The sequence below is a fragment of the Oncorhynchus masou genome, chromosome 21, assembly GCF_036934945.1.
Source record: "Oncorhynchus masou masou isolate Uvic2021 chromosome 21, UVic_Omas_1.1, whole genome shotgun sequence".
Lineage (NCBI taxonomy): Eukaryota > Metazoa > Chordata > Actinopteri > Salmoniformes > Salmonidae > Oncorhynchus > Oncorhynchus masou.
The window spans coordinates 46,436,293-46,462,605 of record NC_088232.1 but is presented as its reverse complement, the minus strand read 5'-3'; the positions used below and the strand labels follow the sequence as shown (position 1 = coordinate 46,462,605).

Here is a 26,313-nt window from a genome sequence, read left to right as displayed (position 1 = left end):
TTCCTCAAACATACAAGTATTTTATACCACTTTAAAGGTAATCTTGTTGTTAATCCCACCACAGTGTCCGATTTCAAAAAGGCTTTACAGTGAAAGCACCACAAATGATTATGTTAGGTCAGAGCCAAGCCACAGAAAATCACAGCCATTTTTCCAACCAAAGATAGGAGTCACAAAAATCAGAAATAGAGATAATATTAATCACTAACCTTTGATGATCTACATCAGATGACACTCATAGGACTTCATGTTACAGAATACATGTATGTTTTGTTTGATAAAGTTAATATTTATATAAAAAAATCTCAGTATACTTTGGCGCATTATGTTCAGTAGTTCCAAAAACATCCGGTGATTTTGCAGAGAGCCACATCAATTTACAGAAATACTCATTATAAATGTTGATGAAAATACAAGTGTTATGCATGGAACTTTAGATACACTTCTCCTTAATGCAACCGCGGAGTCAGATTTCAAAAAAGCTTCACGGAAAAAGCAAACCATGCAATAATCTGAGTACGGCGCTCAGAGAACAAATACATTTATACGCCATGTTGGAGTCAACAGAAGTCAGAAATAACTTCATCAGAATGCACTCCCAGGAATCCCAGTTCCACAATAAATGTTTGATTTGTTCGATAATGTCCATCATTTATTCCCAAATAGCTACTCTTGTTAGTGCGTTTGCTAAACAAATCAAAACTCAAAGCGTGTTCACTAGATGCAGACGAAATGTCAAAAAGTTCCGTTACAGTCCGTAGAAACTTGTCAAACGATGTATGGAATCAATCTTTAGGATGTTTTTAACATAAATCTTCAATAATATTCCAACCGGAGAATTCCTTTGTCTTCAGAAAAGCAAAGGAACGGGAGATACATCTCATGTGAAATGCGCGTGACCAGCACGTGACTGCTGCCAGAACTGACTCATTCCCCTCTCATTAAGCCCCCCTTCATAGTAGAAGCATCAAACACGTTTCTAAAGGCAGTTGACATCTAGTGGAAGCCTTAGGAAGTGCAATATGACCAATATCCCACTGTAACTTCAATAGGGGCTGAGTTGAAAATCGACCAATCTCAGCTTTCCCACTTCCTGGTTGGATTTTTTCTCAGGTTTTTGCCTGCCATATGAGTTCTGTTATACTCACAGACATGCTGGGCAACATGGACTTTCAACTCCCTCCAAGATGTTCTATGGGGTTGAGATCTGGAGACTGGCTAGGCCACTCCAGGACCTTGAAATGCTTCTTACGAAGTCACTCCTTCGTTGCCCGGGCGGTGTGTTTGGGATCATTGTCATGCTGAAAGACCCAGCCACGTTTCAACAATGCCCTTGCTGATGGAAGGAGGTTTCCACTCAAATTCTCACGATACATGGCCCCATTCATTCTTTCCTTTACACGGATCAGTCGTCCTGGTTCCTTTGCAGAAAAACAGCCCCAAAGCATGATGTTTCCACCCCCATGCTTCACAGTAGGTATGGTGTTCTTTAGATGCAACTCAGCATTCTTTGATCTCCAAACACGACGAGTTGAGTTTTTACCAAAAAGTTATATTTTGGTTTCATCTGACCATATGACATTCTCCCAATCTTCTTCTGGATCATCCAAATGCTCTCTTGCAAACTTCAGACGGGCCTGGACATGTACTGGCTTAAGCAGGGGGACACGTCTGGCACTGCAGGATTTGAATCCCTGGCGGCGTAGTGTGTTACTGATGGTAAGCTTTGTTACTTTGGTCCCAGCTCTCTGCAGGTCATTCATTTTTGCTCACCGTTCTTGTGATCATTTTGACCCCACTGGGTGAGATCTTGTGTGGAGCCCCAGATCGAGGGAGATTATCAGTGGTCTTGTATAGTGGTCTTCCATTTCCTAATAATTGCTCCCACAGTTGATTTCTTCAAACCAAGCTGCTTACCTATTGCAGATTGAGTCTTCCCAGCCTGGTGCAGGTCTACAATTTTGTTTCTGGTGTCCTTTGACAGCTCATTGGTCTTGGCCATAGTGGAGTTTGGAGTGTGACTGTTTGAGGTTGTGGACAGGTGTCTTTTATACTGATAACAAGTTCAAACAGGTTCCATTAATACAGGTAACGAGTTGAGGACAGAGGAGCCTCTTAACTTCTTTGATATAGAGGGCGCTCTTTTAATTTTTGGATGAAAAACGTTCCCATTTAAACAAGATATTTTGTCACGAAAAGATGCTCGACTATGCACATAATTGACAGCTTTGGAAAGAAAACACTCTGACGTTTCCAAAACTGCAAAGATATTTTCTGTGAGTGCCACAGAACTGATGTTACAGGCGAAACCCAGATAAAAATCCAATCAGGAAGTGCTGCATTTTTTGAAACCTTCTCATGCCAATGATTCCTTATATGGCTGTGAAGGAGCTAGGAGTCAGCTTACGTTTTCCCCAAGGTGTCTACAGCATTGTGACGTATTTGTAGGCATATCATTGGAAGACTGACCATAAGAGACTACATCTACCAGGTGGTTGCTTGGTGTCCTCCGTTGCAATTATTGCGTAATCTCCAGCTGCAGTATTTTTCCGTTTGCTTCTGATGAGAAGCCAACTGCCACCACTTATAGATTATCGAATAGATATGTGAAAAACACCTTGAGGATTGATTCTAAACAACGTTTGCCATGTTTCTGTCGATATTATAGAGCTAATTTGGAAAAAAGTTTGGCGTTGTAAGTGACTGCATTTTCCGGTATTTTTCTTAGCCAAACGTGATGAACAAAACAGAGCTATTTCGTCTACACAAATAATCTTTTTGGAAAAAATTAACATTTGCTATCTAACTAAGAGTCTCGTCATTGAAAACATCCGAAGTTCTTCAAAGGGAAATGATTTGCTTTTGTTTGTTTTTGTGAAAATGTTGCCTGCTGAATGCTAGGCTTAATGCTATGCTAGGCTATCAATACTCTTACACAAATGCTTGTGTAGCTTTGGTTGAAAAGCATATTTTGAAAATCTGAGATGACAGTGTTAACAGAAGGCTAAGCTTGTGTTTGAATATATTTATTTAATTTCATTTGCGATTTTCATGAATAGGAAACGTTGCGTTATGGTAATGAGCTTGAGGCTATGATTACGCTCCCGGATACGGGATTGCTCGACGCTAGAGGTTAAAGAAGAAGTTACAGGTCTGTGAGAGCCAGAAATCTTGCTTGTTTGTAGGTGACCAAATACTTATTTTCCACCATAATTTGCAAATAAATTCATAAAAAAATGCTACAATGTGATTTTCTGGATTTTTGTCTGTCATAGTTGAAGTGTATCTATGATGAAAATTACAGGCCTCTCTCATCTTTTTTAAGTGGGAGAACTTGCACAATTGGTGGCTGACTAAATACGTTTTTGCCCCACTGTATTAGCAACTGGGACTGAGGAGCAGGCAGTTTACTCTGGGCACCTTATTCATCCAAGCTACTCAATAATGCCCCCCAGCCATAAGAAGTTTTGAAAAAAGTACTGAGTAAAGGGTCGGAATACTTATGTAAATGTGATATGTTTTTTGTGTGTTTTTTTCAAACATTTCTAAAAAACTGCTTTTGCCTTGTCATTTTCGGGTATTGCGTGTAGATTGATGAGGGGGAAAAAACGATATAATCAATTTTAGAATAAGGCTGTTCAGTAACATCATTTTGAAAATGTCAAGGGGTCTGAATACAATGTAGACAACATATGCCTTCATAGACTAAACCTTGTTAATCGTTGGTTATGATTCCCAATATGTGCTACTACCATCCCCATTAGCACTGCTACAGACACAGGAGCGCACCGACTGACACAGGCATTTGAGATAGTCTTTTCGAACTGCCAAAAGTAACATCCAATTCCCAACATCCCAGAATCTCATTTAATTAAACTTTTTCTCATTTAATCATTGTTTCCTATACATGTGGTGGAATTAAAACTGTCCAATTTCAGGAAGTGAGAGGGGCAGCCCTCCGCAGTGGGCCTGGCAGAAATCCCCTTGTTTGTTTAGGGTTGTGACACCCTCCAGATCTATTCAATAAGCTAACCAGAGAGACATCGACTCAGAGGCCCACCGCCACCTGCTACCACTGCTGCCCTGGTCACCTCGGTGTCACACCCTGTCTATCTAGTGGGGGGTATAGGGTGGATTGATTTCCCTGACGTGGTTCAGACAGACACCACAGGGGGAAATGACAAGCTGACTGACAGCTATTGTTTATGACTATTGTATAATTCAGCTAGCGATGCTACGCTAGGCCCTTAGCGATACTACACTAGGCCCTTAGCGATGCTACGCTAGGTGCGTCATAAAGGGCTAGGAATAGCATCATTAGCTGGTGAACACAGAGCAGATGCCAATGGGCTAACAGAGGAGCGCAGGGTTGGGCAGACGCAGAGGTGACTGAACTAGGGAACGAGGGAGACAAAAAGAGGAGACTAGAAACATTTGCTGTTGTGGAAAATGTTCTGCTGGGATGCCAGTCTTCTAGTCTCCCGAGTGGAGACTGATGTTTCTAGCAGAGGGAGAGAGGGGAGTGTTCGATTAAATTAAAAACACAGTATTTCTCAACCTCTTTCCCTGAAGAAATACAGCCAAAATGATGTAAAGTTTGGCAACTCATTTGAGAAATGAAACAGCGGGGACTGTAAAGCAACACAAAACACACACGATAACATAAGCACTACACACACAGACACACACACACATGGATTTTGTGCTGTAGATATGTGGTAGTGGAGTAGGGGCCTGAGGGCAGACACTTAGAGTGATGTGAAATCGGTTATGAATGTATTGTAATGTTTTTAAAATTGTATAACTGCCTTAGTTTTGTCGGACCCCAGGAAGAGTAGCTGCTAATGGGTATCCATAATAAATACAAATCCCTTACCATATACCGACTGATGTTTATAGCAGAAGAATAGAGGGGAGAACCATTACCATATTTAGCCATTTTAAAGGATTACGGATCAAAACAACCCCAAGAAATGGCTCCCTGACAAGATGACAGGGAGATGAAATGAGATTATAGAGAGATGTGATGAGATCAGCGGGATTAGATTAGAAAGTTAAGACATATTAGGGTGTGTTCGTAATTTCAGAGTGTTTCGCTCTCGGAGTGTTCAGAGCCACACTGGATGATTCGGCCAAAGAGTAGGGTTGAACTGAGCATTCTGACCTAACAACGGCAATCAAGCACCCAAGCGAACTGGCTAAAGTTAGATAGCTTGATAGCTACTTCCAGACATAAATGAGAGAACATTCTCATGTTATCCAGAGCATAATGTTGCCAGCAGCACAGCATTGAACTGTGCTGCTGGCAACAATTTAATTACGTTTTTTTTTGCCAAGGTTTACCGTCACCGGTCATATTCAACGGGGTGTTGAGCGTTCGTAAATTCATCAGTTATTCTGAGAGCGAATTTAAGAACGCACCCAGTCACCCTGGCCTCGTTGGTGTAGGATGAAGATGGCCCTAGACCAGTGTTCCTAAACTGGAGGCCCACCGGCTGAATTTGGCCCATGGGTGAGTTTATTTGACCCCCAAGTTTTCTGAGCAATTTCAATTTTTACTGTTCGACATAAAAGTTTGTAAAAAAACAAGCAAATCAGCTCCAAGTTATTTGAATTTTGGAAAACTGTTGCAAAGTATTCCCACGCATAATAGAGTGATATGTGTATACAAATTAAGCAAGGTTTGAAATGATGTTTTACGCAAATATCTCTTTGGGCTTCTTGTGGTCAATTTGCAGTGTACAAATTATTAGTAATTATGTTCCGGCCCCCTGACCATCCACTCAAGAAAAAAATCGTTCTGCCATAGACCTGGGTCCGTTTTATTATTTCCCCCACTAATGGCTAAAGTCCTAGTACAGTCCAAAAACATGATTTTCCTGTGCTTTTATATGTATTTACACACACTGAGGTTGAAATAATACTGTGAAATTGTGAAAATTATGCTAATGCCCTTTCAGTGTAAGAGTTGTTTGAAAAGACCGTCTGACATTTCAGCCTGTTTAGGCCTTACTCAAATTAGTTACAAACCAAGAAGAAGAGCCTCTCTGCCAATAACAGCTAGTTTTCAGTTATCCCCACTCAAACAACTCCCAAACAGTCCTAGAAATTTGATAAGAAGCTATTTTTGTTTATTTTTGACCATTTTAATTGAAAACTAAATCACAGTCATGTGTTTAATTGTTAGTCAGAAATGACTTGATATTGAGATAAAAACAGCTGCATTGGAACATTTAAGGTTAGGAATGGGGCAGGGGAAGCGGATCAAAGATCTGTGCCTAGGAGAGCCCTCCTCACCTTGATATTGGCCATGAAGGTGTCGATGGAGGCCCCCAGCTCCTGGACCTGCTGGGCCATCTCCTGCTTGCCCTCCTTCAGAGCACCCACCACCTCGTTGAAGCGTTCCATACGCATCTTCAGGTTACGCACCTTCACCATGCCGTCGACACTGTGGCCGTATGAGCCCACGCGCACACACGTTAGTGTGAGCACGCTCGCACGTGCACATACAGTCAGAATATCATGATAACAAAACAATTCAAAAAGCCATCACCCGGATGGATGCATTCACCAAAGCAATATATATTTTCCAAATGCAATACGGTGACAGAGCCGGCCACGAGTCACGGCTGAGCTCTCCAGATTGATTTGAACTTCTAACTGCAGAATGTGGAGAAGCCATCAAAAGGCACAGAGTGTGAAGCACTTTTAAACAAAGATAATGTGTGTGCGCGCAGGCGTGTGGGTGTGTGTGTGTGTGTGTACACCCACCGTGGCTTATGCTTCTTCTTACAGAGCCACATGCGGACGGTCTTCTGAATCTTAACAAGGGCAGAGGCACGATACTTCATCTTCTCCTTCACTGGGGGGGAGGGGGGAATAAATTGTCAAATCTAGTCAACGTAGTATTGTCAACATATCCTACATTACTCATCTCATATGTATATACTGTTCTATACCATCTACTGCATCTTGCCAATGCTGCATGGCCATCACTCATCCATATATTTATATGTACATATTATTATTCATCCCTTTACATTTGGGTGTATATGGTAGTTGTGAATTTGTTAGATTACTTAATAGATACTACTGTATTGTCGGAACTAGAAGCACAAGCATTTTGCTACACTCACATTAACATCTGCTAACCATGTGTATGTGACCAATACAATTTGATTTGACTTGATATTGGGCCAATTCACACAGAGATAAAACCACACACAACTCTTAATAGGGATATTACATTAGAATTTTTTGGGGGGGAAATAAAATGGAAGAGCAGCCAGCCATCACAATGCATATATCCTCGGATATGGGATATCCTGACGGTTAAAAAAGCAGGTAACTGGTGGGCCGAGGCAGTCTACAGTTATTACTTACAACGTGATATCATTGATTTGATACTTTACCCTAATAAGCACTGCCGGGGCTGCACTTTGTTAAATGGGAGGGAAAATCAATATAACTTGGCACGGAGGGTAATGGTCCAAGGAACTGCTTTTAGTGTGAAAGATTGCCTCGAGCAATAGAAAAGTGAAACATAAGAACTATGGTAGTAGAATACAGCTGCCGGAGTGTGGTAATCAGTGTTCGACTAAATGGAGGGGAAAAAACTATTTCTCAACCTCTTGCCCTGTGAAGAAGTAGAGCCAAAATTATGTAAAGTTATGAAAAGTTTAACAACTACTGACTCATGAAATCATTTGAACCCTTTTCATTATATTGGCTGTTTTGTTTGAGAAGTTAGTTTGGTCTTTTCCACCATTTTAAAGCCCATGTAGGGACTCATTTTGCAAATTAGCTCAACCTAAAACATGACGCTGCAAATTAGCTCAACCTAAAGCATGACGCTGCAAATTAGCTCAACCTAAAGCATGATGCTACAAATTAGCTCAACATAAAAAATGACGCTACAAATTAGCTCAACCTAAAGCATGACGCAACGAATTAGCTTAACCTAAAGCATGATGCTACAAATTTGCTGAACCTAAAGCATGATGCTACAAATTAGCGCAACCTAACACATAACGCTGCAAATTAGCTCAACCTAAAGCATGAGGGTGCAATGTGTCAATCTTTTCATTGTATCGGTCCCTAACAACTAAATCCATTATTATTGTTAACTAGGAGGAGTGCTATTGTTCTACAGTACATTGTCCAGCTCAGTGCGAGTATGAGTCAGGGGTGTTGACGTACATTTGATGACAGAAAGGGAGCACCACTGGACCTTCTTCCAACGGCTGATGACCAGCCACTGGTTGACCTTCTTCACCAGCTCTGCCAGGTGGTCCGGGTCCGACTTCATGATCTGGTCAAACTCTGCAAACTGACCACGAAGCAGGACATCAAGAGAATTACTCGAGGTAATTTGGCCCGTATGACATTCATGCACATTAAAAAGAGAGCTGAAAGCAGTGCTTACCTTCCCAGGGCGGAAGAACACTCTGGTCAAACCAAACTTGTAGTCATTCTCATTCAGCCCCAGCGCTTTGAACAAAGCCTGCAGAGGAACAAGAACAAAAACCACCAGTCAAAGTCTTCTAAAAGTATAAACATGTGAATAATACAAGGTTTATATGAAATGGAATGCTGATCTTGGGGGAGCCACCCACTTTGCAGAAGAGCCTGGCGTCCAGTCGTGTGAGCTTGTCAGGCATGTACTGTTTGTACATGTTGTAGAGCTCATGGAAGGGAGCTCGGGAGGGGAAGCCTCCTTGCATCAAGTCCAGCACTGACACCATGCCTGGTGAGGAAAGGGGAGAGAATGGTGTTTGTGTACGTGTGTGTATCCTTAGTAATCTTTATAACGAACTACTGCATTTTAAACTTTTTTTTTCTGTGAATATGTTAATAATAGTTCTGCGAGTATGTTCTTCCTCTCCTAGCCAATACCTGAACACTGCAGCTGAGACAGAATCTGGGCTCCTTCAAACTGGTGGCTCACCATCTTCAAGTTGGGTTTCACACAGCGAATGAAGCTGGAACCCTTTGAAAGACAGGTAAAACATATCTATCAGATGCAATCTGAGTTCAGTTGATGACTACCAGTGTGAGAGAGAGGACATCAGATATGGCGACACAGATACTCACAGTGCTGCGAAGCTTCTCCAGAAGTATATTCAACTGGGTCTGTGAAGGCAGGCAGAAAAATAAGCTTGTTTAATACTTAGTCTGAGTCCCACCACACTGCACAACAAGGTCCTTAGGAGCACTTACAAACAAATTGGTAATATATTTGACGTTGCACATTTAAAACTGAAAAGAACATTAGTTATAATGCTGACATACCCAATAGAAAGTAAGACAGGTGAGGGATAACAGCACACAGAAAGACAAAAAAGATCCATGCATGACCCATGAGGATTCTGCAGAAGCCACTTCAACTAAATTGAATGTTTTCGCAAATTATATAAGACATTTACTGAAACTGCGCTATTGTCACGAATATTACCGAAGGTGACTCCCCTTCTTGTTCGGGTGGCGCTCGGCGGTCGTCGTCGCCGGTCTACTAGCTATCACCGATCCGTTGTTCTGTGTTCCTTTGGTTTTGTCTGATTAGTATCACCTGTTTCTTGTTTGGTTGTTAGGGTAGGGTTATATATAGTTTGTTCAGCCCGCTTCTGTTTCGTGCGGGCTTGTTCGTCTGTTCTATGTTTGAGTGTATTTTGTTTGTATTTTGGGTTTCGCGCTGTCCGTTTATATTTCTGATCATTTGTTTTCCTACTTTATTTTCCTACGTTATTTTTCCGGGACATTAAAGCGTGTTTTTTCCCACATCTTTTGCTCTCTGCGCCTGACTCCACACCTCCTCACTCATTTGCCGTAACAGAAGCCCGCAAAACGACATGGAGTCAGCAGGAGCAGCGACCACTCCTCTTCCCACTATGGAGGAGAGAGTCCTTCATCACACGTCCATCCTCCATCGCCTAGGATCAGCGATGGATCAAATGATGGAGAGGATGGATCGTTGGGAGAGGAATGGTCTCCCTACTACCCCACCGACCCTCCCACCAGCAACTCTACCATCTCCCCCATCTGGATCCGGTTCCAGCGCTCTGCGCATTACGCCTCCGAGGGAGTTCGATGGAGCAGCGACGGGGTGCCAGGGATTCCTGCTTCAACTAGACCTCTACCTGGCCACCGTTCGGCCGGCTCCCTCGGACGAGGAGAGAGTGTGGGTCATCACATGCCTTACGGGTAGAGCTCTGGAGTGGGCTAATGCGGTCTGGAACGGGCCCGACTCAGCGAAGGACAATTACCCGGAGATCACCCGCCGTTTCAGGGCCGTGTTCGATCACCCTCCAGAAGGTCGAGCGGCGGGTGAGAGATTGTTCCATCTCAGACAGGGGACGAGGAGCGCGCAGGACTTCGCGCTGGAGTTCCGGACCTTGGCCGCTGGAGCAGGGTGGAACGACAGGGCCCTGATAGACCATTACAGATGTAGCCTGAGAGAGGACGTCCGCAGGAAGCTGGCCTGTCGGGACACTACACATAGCCTGGATGGACTGATAGACCTGTCGATCCGGTTGGACCATCTGCTAGCTGCTCGCGGACGTTCTGAAAGGGTCCTGTCAGTTCTACCTCCTGACCCTCCTGCTCCTATCCCGATGGAGCTAGGAGGGACGCGTCTAGGGAGATCGGAGGAGGAAGCTCCTCCTGTACCAGTTGTGGACGGAGAGGGCACACGTCTGGTCGGTGCTGGAGGAATTCATCTGGGAATCGAGAAGGCAGGCAGAACACTCCTCTCGGTCACCCCAGGTGAGTAAGCACCACACTCTCCCAGAGTTTCCTGTTGGTCACATGTTCTTATTAATTTGTTTCCTTAATTATTCTCCTTCTCTCCAGCATAAGGCACTGGTAGATTCAGGCGCAGCTGGAAACTTTATAGATCGCGGACTAGCTCAGAGGTTGAGGATTCCGTTAGTAAAAGTAGACCCCCCTTTTTACGTGCACTCTTTAGATAGTCGACCATTAGGGTCAGGGCTGGTGAGGAAAGCCACAATTTCGTTGGAGATGATTACGCAGGGGAATCACAAGGAGCGAATTAGTTTGTTCCTTATCGATTCACCTGCGTTTCCAGTGGTGCTGGGGATTCCCTGGCTAGCTATTCATAATACTACGATTTCGTGGAAACAGGGAACTCTCCAGGGGTGGTCTGATGAGTGTTCAGGCAGGTGTGTAGGGGTTTCCATCGTTGCGACAACGGTGGAGAGTCCAGACCAGGTTTCCACCGTGCACATTCCAGCTGAGTATGACGATTTGGCTATCGCTTTCAGTAAAAAGAAGGCGACCCAATTACCACCCCATAGGCAGGGGGATTGCGTGATAAACCTCCAGGGTAACGCTGCACTCCCCAGGAGTCATGTGTATCCTTTGTCCCAGGAGGAGACGGTGGCTATGGGAACTTATATCACCGAGGCTCTGGGACAGGGGTACATTCGGCCCTCCATGTCACATGTCTCTTCGAGTTTCTTTTTCGTGAAGAAAAAAGATGATGGTTTGCGTCCGTGTATTGATTATAGAGGTCTAAATTCCATCACGGTGGGTTTGAGTTACCCACTACCTCTCATTGCTACGGCAGTGGAATCATTTCACAGAGCGCAGTTCTTCACTAAACTGGATCTCAGGAGTGCTTATAATCTGGTGCGTATTCGGGATGGAGATGAGTGGAAAACTGCATTTAGCACTACTTCTGGCCATTATGAGTACCTCGTCATGCCATACGGTTTAAAGAATGCTCCAGCTATATTTCAATCCTTCGTGGATGAGATTCTCAGAGACCTGCACGGACAGGGTGTAGTGGTGTATATTGACGATATTTTGATCTACTCCGCTACACGCACTGCGCATGTATCTCTGGTGCGCAAGGTTCTTAGACGACTGCTGGAGCATGACCTGTATGTGAAGGCGGAGAAATGTGAGTTTTCCAAACGATCAGTTTCCTTCCTGGGTTATCGCATTTCCAGCTCTGGGTTGGTAATGGAGGGTGACCGCGTAAAGGCCGTGCGCAATTGACCGACTCCGACCACGGTAAAGGAGGTGCAGCGGTTCTTGGGGTTTGCCAATTACTACCGGAGGTTTATCCGGGGTTTTGGTCAGGTAGCTGCCCCTATTACCTCACTGCTGAAAGGGGGGCCGGTGCGTTTACAGTGGTCAGCAGAGGCGGACGGAGCTTTTCACAAGTTGAAGGCGATGTTCACTGAGGCGCCGGTGTTGGCGCATCCGGATCCTTCTTTGGCGTTTATAGTAGAGGTGGACGCATCCGAGGCTGGGGTTGGAGCGGTGCTCTCACAGCGTTCGGGTGCGCCACCGAAGCTCCGCCCCTGTGCCTTTTTTTCGAAGAAACTCGGGCCAGCGGAGCGGAATTATGATGTGGGGGATAGGGAGTTGTTGGCTATGGTTAAGGGCCTGAAGGTGTGGGGACACTGGCTTGAGGGGGCTAAGCGCCTTTTCCTTATATGGACTGACCACCGTAACCAGGAAGTATATCCGATCAGCTAGGAGACTGAATCCTCGTCAGGCAAGGTGGGCCATGTTTTTCACCAGATTTCGTTTCACTATCTCGTATAGACCAGGTTCCCTCAACACTAAGGCCGACGCGCTGTCAAGACTCTATGACACCATCGATCCTACTCCCATCATTCCAGCAGCTAAGCTGGTGGCACCAGTAGTATGGGATGTGGACGCGGACATCGAGCGGGCGCTATGGGAGGACCCTGCACCTCCGGAGGGTCTTAGGTACGTGCTGCTGGCTGTTCGTGATCAATCGATTCGATGGGCTCATTGTCTACCCTCGTCGGGTCACCCAGGTATTTTTAGGACAGTGCGAGGTCTTCAGAGGAAGTACTGGTGGCCCACTTTGAGGAGGGATGTGCGATTCTATGTCTCCTCCTGTTCGGTGTGCGCCCAGAGTAAGGCTCCTAGACACCTGCCACGAGGTAAATTACAACCTCTTCCCGTTCCACAACGGCCGTGGACCCATCTATCGGTGGATTTTCTTACTGACCTTCCCCCCTCTCAGGGTAACACAACGATCCTGGTCGTTGTGGATCGGTTCTCTAAGTCCTGCCGTGTTATCCCATTGCCCGGTCTCCCTACGGCCCTACAGACTGTGGAAGCTCTTTTCACCCATGTCTTCTGGCACTACGGGGTGCCCGAGGATATAGTTTCTGATCGGGGCCCCCAGTTTATCTCCCGTGTTTGGAGGGCATTTATGGAACGTCTGGGGGTCTCGGTCAGCCTGACCTCAGGGTATCACCCGGAGAGTAATGGGCAGGTGGAGAGGGTGAACCAGGAGGTGGGTAGGTTTCTGCGGTCGTATTGCCAGGACCGGCCAGGGGAGTGGGCGAGATATATTCCCTGGGCAGAAATAGCCCAGAACTCACTAAGCCACTCCTCTACCAACATGTCACCATTTGAGTGCGTGTTGGGGTACCAGCCAGTCCTGGCACCGTGGCATCAGAGCCAGACTGAGGCTCCTGTGGTGGAGGAGTGGGTGCAGCGCTCTAAGGAGACCTGGAGGGCTGTCCAAGAGTCATTACGCCAAGCGAGTGTAAGGCAGAAGAAGAGCGCTGACAGTCACCACAGTGAGGCCCCCGTGTTTGCACCAGGGGACAGGGTCTGGCTCTCGACCCGAAACCTGCCCCTCCGCTTGCCCTGCCGGAAGCTGGGTCCGCAGTGTATAGGGCCATTTAAAGTCCTGAGGAGAATAAACAAGGTTTGTTATCGATTATTACTTCCTTCGTATTATCGTATTAACCCCTCGTTTCATGTGTCTCTTCTCAGCTGGTCCCATGCAGGAAGGTGAGGTTCCGGAGGTTCCACCGGCCCCTCTGGACATCGAGGGGTCCCCGGCGTACAAGATACGAGCTATTCTGGACTCGAGACGCCGGGTGAGGGGCTTGCAGTACCTCGTTGACTGGGAGGGGTACGGTCCGGAGGAGAGGTGCTGGGTTCCGGTGAGGGATATTCTAGATCCATCTATGTTGAGAGAGTTCCATTGCCTCCGTCCGGATCACCCAGCGCCTCGGCCCCCGGGTCGTCCCCGAGGCCAGCGTCGGCGCGCTGCGGGAGCTGCGCGTCAGGGGGGGGTACTGTCACGAATATTGGCACTCGGCGGTCGTCGTCGCCGGTCTACTAGCTATCACCGATCCGTTGTTCTGTGTTCCTTTGGTTTTGTCTGATTAGTATCACCTGTTTCTTGTTTGGTTGTTAGGGTAGGGTTATATATAGTTTGTTCAGCCCGCTTCTGTTTTGTGCGGGCTTGTTCGTCTGTTCTATGTTTGAGTGTATTTTGTTTGTATTTTGGGTTTCGCACTGTCCGTTTATATTTCTGATCATTTGTTTTCCTACTTTTATTCATGTTATTTTTCCAGGACATTAAAGCGTGTTTTTTCCCACATCTTTTGCTCTCTGCGTCTGACTCCACACCTCCTCACTCATTTGCCGTAACAGCTATGTAGACACAAGAGAACAACACAAGAGAATGACTGTATGTAATACCCAACTTGGCAATATTTCACTGGTGATAGTAGAGATTAATATTTTAAAACATATTAAAATAAAAAAATAAAACTTACCTATGTTCCCTTCCTCACAGCATTGCATTGCAATAGATTGCCTCACATTGCCTAACTTTTCTAATGTTATTTGATGTTGTATTAATAAAAGCATATCTGTTTGTAATCAAACTGAATAGATCCGTCCTGCTTTTTTCTCGACAATGCTACACTCAGGTAATTTTTTCATATCTTATGTGATGAATTATTAATAAAAGTGTCAACTCAAGCATCCCCACACACAAACAGACCATACAGGAAGACAGGTGGTGGAGGAGTATGATAGGAAAACAGCAATGGGTGCTGTGTGTGCGCATCTGCTGATGCAGTATTGGGTTATCGAAACAATCAACAATGACAGAGATGGCCGCCTCGCTTCGCGTTCCTAGGAAACTATGCAGTTTTTTGTTTTGTTTACGTGTTATTTGTAACATAGGTACCCCAGGTAATCTTAGGTTTTATTACATACAGTCGGGAGGAACTACTGGATATAAGAGCAACGTCAACTCACCATCATTACGACCAGGAATACGACTTTCCCGAAGCAGATCCTGTGTTTTGCCCACCACCCGGGACAATGGATCGGATCCCAGCCGGCGATCCAATACAACGATATCGTAAAAGGGGCAGACGAAGCGGTCTTCTGGACAGGCACCGGAGACGGGCACATCGCGCACCGCTCCTGAGCATACTACTCGCCAATGTCCAGTCAACAAGGTTGATGAAATCCGAGCAAGAGTAGCATTCCAGAGAGACATAAGAGACTAACGTTCTTTGCTTCACGGAAATATGGCTCACTCGAGACACGCTATCGGAGTCGGTACAGCCACCTGGTTTCTTCACGCATCGCGCCGACAGAAACAAGCATCTTTCTGGTTAGAAGAGGGGCTGGGGGGTATGCCATGTGAGTAACGAGACGTGATGTGATCATAACAACATACAAGAACTCAAGTCCTTCTGTTCACCTGACTTAGAATTCCTCACAATCAAAAGTCGAACGCATTATCTACCAAGAGAATTCTCTTCAATAAAAATCACAGCCACATATATTCCCCCCCAAGCAGACACATCGATGGCCATGAACAAACTTTATTTGACTCTATGTAAACTGGAAACCACATATCCTGCATGAGGCTGCATTCAATGTAGCTGGGGATTTTAACAAGGCTAATCTGAAAACAAGACTCCCTAAATTCTATCAGCATATCGATTGTGCTACCAGGGCTGGTAAAACCCTGGATCATTGTTATTCTAACTTCCGCGACGCATATAAGGAAGCTCCCGCACTCAGGTCTGTTCAATGCTGGTCCGACCAATCTGATTCCACGCTTCAAGATTGCTTCGATCATGTGATATTTGGGATATGTTCCGCATTGCGTCAAACACCAACATTGACGAATATGCTGATTCGGTGAGCGAGTTCATTAGCAAGTGCATCGGCGATGTCGTACCCACAGCAACTATTAAAACTTCCCAAACCTGAAACCGTGGCGTCAGTATAGAGACAAAGTAGAGTATGTGGCAGGGTCTACAGTAAATCACGGATTACAAAAAGAAAACCAGCCCCGTCGTGGACCAGGATGTCTTGCTCCCAGACAGACAAAACAACTTCTTTGCTCGCTTTGAGGACAATACAGTGCCACTGACATGGCCTGCTACCAAAACCTGTGGACTCTCCTTCACTGCAGTCGACGTGAATAAAAGATTTAAATGTGTTAACCCTCGCAAGGCTGCAGGCCCAGACGGCATCCCCAGCCGCGTCAGAGCATGCGCAGACCAGCTGGCTGGTGTGTTTATGGACATATTCAATGAATCCTTATCCCAGTCTGCTGTTCCCACATGCTTCAAGAGGGCCACCATTGTTCCTGTCCCCAAGAAAGCTACGGTAACTGAGCTAAACGACTACTGCCCTGTAGCACTCACTTCCCGTCATCATGAAGTGCTTTGAGAGACTAGTCAAGGACCATATCACCTCCACCCTACCTGACACCCTGACACCCTAGACCCACTCCAATTTGCTTACCGCCAAAATAGGTCCAGACGACGCAATCGCAACCACACTGCACACTGCCCTAACCCATCTGGACAAGAGGAATACCTATGTGAGAATGCTGTTCGTCGACTACAGCTCAGCATTTAACACCATAGTACCCTCCAAACTCGTCATCAAGCTCGAGACCCTGGGTCTCGACCCCGCCCTGTGCAACTGGGTACTGGACTTCCTGACGGGCCTCCCCCAGGTGGTGAGGGTAGGTAACAACATCTCCACACCACTGATCCTCAACACTGGGGCCCCACAAGGGTGCGTTCTGAGCCCTCTCCTGTACTCCCTGTTCACCCACGACTGCGTGGCCATACACGCCTCCAACTCAATCATCAAGTTTGCAGACGACACTACAGTGGTAGGCTTGATTACCAACAACAAGGAGACGGCCTACAGGGAGGAGGTGAGGGCCCTCAGGGTGTGGTGCCAGGAAAATAACCTCACACTCAACGTCAACAAAACAAAGGAGATGATCGTAGACTTCAGGAAACAGCAGAGGGAGCACCCCCCTATCCACATCAACGGGACAGTAGTGGAAAGGGTAGTAAGTTTTAAGTTCCTCGGCGTACACATCACAAACTGAATTGGTCCACCCACACAGACAGCTTGGTGAAGAAGGCGCAGCAGCGCCTCTTCAACCTCAGGAGGCTGAAGAAATTCGGCTTGTCACCAAAAGCACTCAAACTTTTACAGATGCAAAATCGAAAGCATCCTGTCGGGCTGTATCACCGCCTGGTACGGCAACTGCTCCGCCCACAACCGTAAGGCTCTCCAGAGGGTAGTGAGGTCTGCACAACGCATCACCAAGGACAAACTACCTGCCCTCCAGGACACCTACACCACCCGATGTCACAGGAAGGCCATAAAGATCATCAAGGACAACAACCACCCAAGCCACTGCCTGTTCACCCCGCTATCATCCAGAAGGCGGGGTCAGTACAGGTGCATCAACCGAGAGACTGAAAAACAGCTTCTATCTCAAGGCCGTCAGAATGTTAAACAGCCACCACTAACATTGAGTGGCTGCTGCCAACATACTGACTCAACTCCAGCCACTTTAATAATGGACAAATTGATGTAAAAAAAATGTATCACTAGCCACTTTAAACAATACTACTTAATATAATGTTCACATACCCTACATTACTCATCTCATATGTATATACTGTACTCGATATCATCTACTGCATCTTCCCTACGCAGTTCTGTACCATCACTCATTCATATAGTGGGGGAAAAAAGTATTTAGTCACCCACCAATTGTGCAAGTTCTCCCACTTAAAAAGATGAGAGGCCTGTAATTTTCATCAAAGGTACACTTTTTTCCCCCCAGAAAATCACATTGTAGGATTTTTTATGAATTTATTTGCAAATTATGGTGGAAAATAAGTATTTGGTCACCTACAAACAAGCAAGATTTCTGTCTCTCACAGACCTGTAACGTCTTCTTTAAGAGGCTCCTCTGTCCTCAACTGTATTAATGGAACCTGTTTGAACTTGTTATCAGTATAAAAGTCACCTGTCCACAACCTCAAACAGTCACACTCCAAACTCCACTATGGCCAAGACCAAAGAGCTGTCAAAGGACACCAGAAACAAAATTGTAGAACTGCACCAGGCTGGGAAGACTCAATCTGCAATAGGTAAGCAGCTTGGTTTGAAGAAATCAACTGTGGGAGCAATTATTAGGAAATGGAAGACATACAAGACCACTGATAATCTCCCTCGATCTGGGGCTCCACACAAGATCTCACCCCATGGGGTCAAAATGATCACAAGAACGGTGAGCAAAAATCCCAGATCCACATGGGGGACCTAGTGAATGCCCTGCAGAGAGCTGGGACCAAAGTAACAAAGCCTACCATCAGTAACACACTACACCATCAGGGACTCAAATCCTGCAGTGCCAGACGTGTCCCCCTGCTTAAGCCAGTACATGTCCAGGCCCGTCTGAAGTTTGCAAGAGAGCATTTGGATGATCCAGAAGAAGATTGGGAGAATGTCGTATGGTCAGATGAAATCAAAATATAACTTTTTGGTAAAAACTCAACTCGTCGTGTTTGGAAGACAAAGAATGCTGAGTTGCATCCAAAGAACATCATACTTACTGTGAAGCATGGGGGTGGAAACATCATGCTTTGGGGCTGTTTTTCTGCAAAGGGACCAGGACGACTGATCCGTGTAAAGGAAAGAATGAATGGGGCCATGTATCGTGAGATTTTGAGTGAAAACCTCCTTCCATCAGCAAGGGCATTGAAGATGAAACGTGGCTGGGTCATTCAGCATGACAATGATCCAAAACACATCGCCCGGGCAACGAAGGAGTGGCTTTATGTACATATTATCTTTATGTACATATTCTTCATTCCTTTACACTTGTATAAGGTAGTTGTGTATAAGGTAGTTGTTGTGAAATTGTTGGGTTAGATTTCTCGTTGGTTATTACTGCATTGTCGGTACTAGAAGCACAAGCATTTCTCTACACTCGCATTAACATCTGCTGACCATGTGTATGTGACAAATAAAATTTGATTTGAGACAAGTTATCTTCTGTCCCTGGCTGATGCTTTGCTTCTTCGTGACTTACTTTTAGCCCTGTGCTGCTTTCTGACTTTTTCATACCCTTTCTCTAGCTGACTTTATCCAACTTTTTCCACAAAGGAAGGATTTCTCAGGAAAAGAGGTGGGAGACTGGAAGAGGCCTACAGGAAAGGAGGGATGGAAGAAGAGTGGCAGGAGAACGGCAGGGAGAGGAAAGGGGTTAGAAGTTCAAATGTCAAAGTAGGAAATTGTACACAGTTTTCTCTAACATTGTGTCAGAAAACATTTGAAATCAGCAATAGGGAAAATGATTAGACTACAAACTAAACACCAGGGTCTTATTCTGGATCAAAAAGGGACTTGGGGCCCGGAAGGGCCCGTCTGAATTTGAGACAACTTTAGAGGCCCCTATCTTGGCAAATTTCCTGCAAATCTACAATTTCTCCTTGGAGCGGAGAGAAATGCTTTGCAGTTTAAAAGCACATTTCCTGCAGTTCTACAACTTTTGCCATGCTGCTGAGAGAAAATGTTGCAGTTTTAAAGCACATTTCCTGCGATTCAATTATTCTGGCTAATGCTGTGTTCTTTTGCTCAAGCATAAAACCTATACTGATAAATTCATTGTTTTTATTAATTTTCAATTCTCCCTCACTGTCTTTTATTTTGGTGATTTTTAGTTCTCAAAGATTATATTCTTAAAAAATACACTGAAGGTTTTTCCATCCCGAAAATGTATTTTCACTGTTTGGACTTGGACGACCCGAAAAAACACTTAACACAAATTAATTTGAACTAGAAGAATTCATTTTAAAATCAAAGTGACATCAGAACCAAATGCTGCTACAGTCTCTTTCCTCACCTTGAATTTGTTGCCCACACTGATAAAGCTGAGTTTGCCAGCCTTTTGTTTGGAGTCCTTGCTGTTGTTGGAGTTCTCAAAAAGCTCCCTCACAAACTTATCCTTGGACTCACACACCAGGCTCTCCAAGGACATATGGAGAGCATCATTATTCTTCTCGACAAACTGGGTCTGCAGAGACACACACACACACACACACACACACACACACACACACACACACACACACACACACACACACACACACACACACACACACACACACACACACACACACACACACACACACACACACACACAAATACCCACGCATACACAAAACATTTAATTAACAGACTTTGCCATGTGCGCTACTGCTAACAAGCTGAGAAGACTATTACCAGCAGCAGCTGTATATTTTAATGAAAACATCTTTCTTTTCTTTTAATGGTTACACCACGTTTGAGATATAACGGAGTACAGGTTGACGTAGTGTTATGAACCAATCATCCAAGAGCAAATCGACATGTAACCATTGACGTGCGTGACGGTTACCGTCTCGTAGCACACTGCTCCGGCAAAGTGTCTGACGATGAATCCTTCATCATCTCTGACATTCCTGTGGACAGCCAGCTTGGACTTCCTAGGAACCTGAAGAGACAGCAGCAACATAATATATTATACCCTCTTTACATAATGTGTTGGTGTGTGTATATATGTGTTGCTGTGTCGGTGTGTGTGTGTCTCTATGTCGGTGTGTGTGCGCTTCAGTGTGTGTGTGTGCGGGCGTCGGTGTGCACATCGGTGTGTGTGTGTGTGTGTGTGTGTGAATTTGTGTTGGTGTAAGTGTGTATGTGGGTTAGTGTTGGCGTGTGTGTGTATGTGGGTTAGTGTTGGCGTGTGTGTGTATGTATGTGTTGGTGTGTCTGTATGTGTGTGTATGTGTGTTGGTGGGTTTGTGTGTGTACGTGCGTTGTGTGTGCGTGTACGTGTGTGTGTGTGTGTGCATGTGTACGTGTTGGTGTGAATGTGTGTGTACATGTCTATAAGACCCTCATCAATTTGCATGACTAGCGCTAACAGTATGATTTTACATTGTGCGTGGATACTATTTATAAAAGGATACTCACCTAGCTCTGGTGGTATGGCATTATGATTAATATTATACAACCATAAACAACTGAAAGAATTTTCTTTTCAATATGAAAGGGATGATTAATATCACCTAAAAACATCTGCAGCCGACCCAGTCTAATCCTTTGGTCTGAATTGATACCAATGCAGCATTTCAAACAGGATTTTTACACCTGTTAAAAATGTATAGAAAAAGGAACAAAAGTTCCCTAAGGGAATGGGCCTGCTGGTTCACAATAGTTCTCGTGTTTCACATAGAAGAAGTAGCAGAACGTCTATTATAATACCATTCTGACCCCTAGGCATGAAGATCTAGTTAGACAAGGCAGTATCAGTTGACTAAAAGCTGAACCAAGGTCAGTTTAGCATTTTTCAATATAAACGGTTCAAGTCAGGATCCAGGATGGGTAAACTGATCCCAGATACGTGCCTGCAGCGAACTTCTACCCAAAGCTCTCACCGTCAGTCTGAAGTGGTCTTTGTGCTTGCTGTGGATGGCCTCTGCAAAGTGCTGGTCGCTGGGCAGTGGTAGGCGGTTCTCTTCATCCAGAATGTCCAGGATGCCCACCAGCTTGGCTTCCACCAGGTCTATGGGAATAAATAAGATGCATTATTACGGATGCAATCAGCAGCATGTTCAGTTCAAGTCCAATTATTGAGATAAGAAAGTTCTTTATTGATCCTAAAGAGGGAAATTAAATGTAAAAAGTCCTGCGCTCCTAGAGTTGTAATGCCATCAGCGTTTTTAAAAGTTTGTCAATGTCACTGTGCGAAGCCATATGCAAAATGTCCACACGGTGTGGACAATAAAGTTATATTCTATCCTATTCCAGAGAGAGGCGGTCGGTGAATCAATGTTCCCTTTCCCTGGGAACATGGACAACTTTTGTGTCTGTCTTTCACTCTGCGGTGTGGCCTAAGATGTCTGGTTTCACTGTGCGGTGTGGCCTAAGATGTCTGGTTTCACTGTGCGGTGTGGCCTAAGATGTCTGGTTTCACTGTGCGGTGTGGCCTAAGATGTCTGGTTTCACTGTGCGGTGTGGCCTAAGATGTCTGGTTTCACTGTGCGGTGTGGCCTAAGATGTCTGGTTTCACTGTGCGGTGTGGCCTAAGATGTCTGGTTTCACTGTGCGGTGTGGCCTAAGATGTCTGGTTTCACTGTGCGGTGTGGCCTAAGATGTCTGGTTTCACTGTGCGGTGTGGCCTAAGATGTCTGGTTTCACTGTGCGGTGTGGCCTGAGGCATCGGGTGTTGAAATTGGAGGCACAATGCCTTGTTATCCAGATGTTCATCATAATACGTCCCAGTGAATTATTCATTCAGTTCATGATGTTTGGAATAGGATCTGACAGAGGCACACCAATACATTTGCATTTTTAGGCACCTGTGCATAAATTGGGGGGAGATTGATGATATATTTAAATGGACATCCAAGCAGGTCATTTGCAAGTCATATAAACGTTATTCATGGCTGCCAGTTAACCTGGCAGCTGAATAATCATAACTCTGTTTGATATACAAATCTAAAATGGTTCACCTTGCCACCAATGGGATGTTTTATCCCATTCACTGGAGGTGGGGTTGTGAAAACACAGGCAGCTTGGCTGAGTCTCTCAGTCTCTCTCCCCAATTCAGGGGTTCAAAGAACACTGACAGTCACTCATTACACTGACCGGTTCCATTCAGAGTCCTCAGCTATGGATTCTTCATAGTTTAATGAGGAGCCACATGTTGTGGTGCCCTCAAGTCACTAGCACCGGATAAGTTATATTGTTAAGCCCACAGCAGTAGGGAATGAGCCCAAACTGTTTTAGCCAATCTCAGTTTCTGGAAAGTGCGAGCGCTCTGTGGAGGGCTACTTCTCTGTCAGTCTACACATCTGTCAGTCTGTATCTCATGTCTTGTATGAGCCTTCAACATTACATGCTGACCAGACTGGACACGTCGCGTGCGTTGCAAAATAAATGTAGACATACATGTTATTCAATCACTGCCCCCCCCCCCCACTGCTCGCGAGCATCTGCATGGCCAGGCGCTAAAATAGAACTTGCTTCTATTTGTGACGCTCAACGCGCTGCAAGTCCGGCCTCTCCCATCTCCGCATTGGTTTTTAGGAGCCTATTACCCACGTAAGATGAACTGATGTCCACACTCCAGTTGGTTGTAGTGATGCACCGTAAAGTTTGTTGCCAACCGCCATATAAAGTCCAAAGAAGAAAAAGAAGCATGAAGCAGGTGAGATGACGAGAAACACATTTGGTTTAACGTTTTATCTGTGGATTAATTGGTCGGAGTAGAGTACCCTGGGTATTTCAGGTAAAATAACAACCCAATGTTTACATCCCAGGACAAATTATCTAGCAACAGCAAGCTAGCTAGCTAAATTGCAATAAATGTTTAATGCTTTCGACCTGTCCCCAAATTAATATATTTGGTTCCGAGTTTGTTCTGATATTTCAACATACGTGTCCTTATCGTGTCTGGTGTGGGGGTACAAAATCAACATGCGCAGGCGGTTTGGCCAGCATGTTAAACATACAGGGATTCAAGTCAATCATATTTCTATATTTCCTCCTGCTGCTGGAGATCTCCACTCCAATCTCTACAACGTGCACAATCACACTTCTCCGTGCCTCTCCTTCTGTTTGGTTTTTAGAGGCCACCCCAGACCCAGATATTTTTCCTTCTATAGCCAGTCCAGAAACAGATCCAATCTCTTTCCTTCTATAGCCAGTCCAGAAACACATCCCATCTCTTTACTTCTATAGCCAGTCCAGAAACAGATCCCATCTCTTTACTTCTATAGCCAGTCCAGAAACAGATCCCATCTCTTTCCTTCTATAGCCAGTCCAGAAACAGATCCCATCTCTTTCCTTCTATAGCCAGTCCAGAAACAGATATATTTCCCCATCCAGTCCAGAAACAGATATCCTTCCTTCTATAGCCAGTCCAGAAACAGATCCCATCTCTTTCCTTCTATAGCCAGTCCAGAAACAGATCCCATCTCTTTCCTTCTATAAAAAGTCCAGAAACAGATCCCATCTCTTTCCTTCTATAGCCAGTCCAGAAACAGATCCCATGTCTTTCCTTCTATAGCCAGTCCAGAAACAGATCCCATATATATTTCCTTCTATAACCAGTCCAGAAACAGATCCCATCTCTTTCCATTTATAACCAGTCCAGAAACAGATCCCATCTCTTTCCTTCTATAGCCAGTCCAGAAACAGATCCCATATATATTTCCTTCTATAACCAGTCCAGAAACAGATCCCATCTCTTTCCTTTTATAACCAGTCCAGAAACAGATCCCATCTCTTTCCTTCTATAGCCAGTCCAGAAACAGATCCCATGTCTTTCCTTCTATAGATCCCATATCTTTCCTTCTATCAGTCCAGAAACAGATCCCATATATATTTCCTTCTATAACCAGTCCAGAAACAGATCCCATCTCTTTCCATTTATAACCAGTCCAGAAACAGATCCCATCTCTTTCCTTCTATAGCCAGTCCAGAAACAGATCCCATATATATTTCCTTCTATAACCAGTCCAGAAACAGATCCCATCTCTTTCCTTTTATAACCAGTCCAGAAACAGATCCCATATATCTTTCCTTTTATAACCAGTCCATAAACAGATCCCATATATATTTAATTCTATAACCAGTCCAGAAACAGATCCCATATATCTTTCCTTCTATAGCCAGTCCATAAACAGATCTCATATATATGTCCTTCTAAAGCCAGTCCAGAAACAGATCCCATCTCTTTCCTTCTATAGCCAGTCCAGAAACAGATCCCATCTCTTTCCTTCTATAGCCAGTCCAGAAACAGATCCCAGATCTTTCCTTCTATAAAAAGTTCAGAAACAGATCCCATCTCTTTCCTTTTATAACCAGTCCAGAAACAGATCCCATATATCTTTCCTTTTATAACCAGTCCATAAACAGATCCCATATATATTTAATTCTATAACCAGTCCAGAAACAGATCCCATATACCTTTCCTTCTATAGCCAGTCCATAAACAGATCCCATATATATTTCCTTCTATAGCCAGTCCATAAACAGATCACATATATATTTCCTTCTATAACCAGTCCAGAAACAGATCCCATCCCTATCAGTCTTTCCTTTCCTTATAACCAGTCCAGAAACAGATCCCATATATTTTTCCTTCTATAGCCAGTCCAGAAACAGATCCCATCTCTTTCCATTTATAACCAGTCCAGAAACAGATCCCATCTCTTTCCTTCTATAACCAGTCCAGAAACAGAACCCATATATCCTTCCTTCTATAGCCAGTCCATAAACAGATCCCATCTCTTTCCTTCTATAACCAGTCCAGAAACAGATCCCATCTCTTTCCTTCTATAGCCAGTCCAGAAACAGATCCCATCTCTTTCCTTCTATAGCCAGTCCAGAAACAGATCCCATCTCTTTCCTTCTATAACCAGTCCAGAAACAGATCCCATCTCTTTCCTTCTATAACCAGTCCAGAAACAGATCCCATCTCTTTCCTTCTATAACCAGTCTAGAAACAGATCCCATCTCTTTCCTTCTATAACCAGTCCAGAAACAGATCCCATCTCTTTCCTTCTATAGCCAGTCCAGAAACAGATACCAGATCTTTCCTTCTATAAAAAGTCCAGAAACAGATCCCATCTCTTTCCTTCTATAACCAGTCCAGAAACAGATCCCATATATATTCGCTTCTATAGCCAGTCCAGAAACAGATCCCATCTCTTTCCTTCTATAGCCAGTCCAGAAACAGATCCCATCTCTTTCCTTCTATAGCCAGTCCAGAAACAGATCCCATATATCCTTCCTTCTATAGCCAGTCCAGAAACAGATCCCATCTCTTTCCTTTTATAACCAGTCCAGAAACAGATCACATATATATTTCCTTCTATAACCAGTCCAGAAACAGATCCCATATATATTTCCTTCTATAACCAGTCCAGAAACAGATCCCATATATATTTAATTCTATAACAAGTCCAGAAACAGATCCCATATATATTTCCTTCTATAGCCAGTCCATAAACAGATCCCATGTATATTTCCTTCTATAACCAGTCCAGAAACAGATCCCATCTCTTTCCTTCTAAAGCCAGACCAGAAACAGATCCCATCTCTTTACTTCTATAGCCAGTCCAGAAACAGATTCCATCTCTTTCCTTCTATAGCCAGTCCAGA

The 26,313-nt window shown here is 44.6% G+C and overlaps 1 protein-coding gene across 2 annotated transcripts in view; it reads right to left on the bottom strand.

The window, feature by feature from the left end:
* Positions 1 to 26,313, bottom strand: part of LOC135508415 (unconventional myosin-VI-like) — a 116,843-nt gene that overhangs the window by 27,858 nt on the left and 62,672 nt on the right. For both annotated transcript variants that reach the window (XM_064928577.1, XM_064928576.1), the window contains exons 16-25: positions 21,579 to 21,706; positions 20,540 to 20,635; positions 20,006 to 20,176; positions 9,094 to 9,132; positions 8,896 to 8,989; positions 8,616 to 8,746; positions 8,426 to 8,503; positions 8,200 to 8,329; positions 6,772 to 6,862; positions 6,298 to 6,448 (exon numbers count right to left, since the gene is read on the bottom strand). In XM_064928577.1, coding sequence (XP_064784649.1) covers positions 6,298 to 6,448; positions 6,772 to 6,862; positions 8,200 to 8,329; positions 8,426 to 8,503; positions 8,616 to 8,746; positions 8,896 to 8,989; positions 9,094 to 9,132; positions 20,006 to 20,176; positions 20,540 to 20,635; positions 21,579 to 21,706 — 1,109 coding nt within the window. The remainder of the gene's footprint in view (positions 1 to 6,297; positions 6,449 to 6,771; positions 6,863 to 8,199; positions 8,330 to 8,425; positions 8,504 to 8,615; positions 8,747 to 8,895; positions 8,990 to 9,093; positions 9,133 to 20,005; positions 20,177 to 20,539; positions 20,636 to 21,578; positions 21,707 to 26,313) is intronic.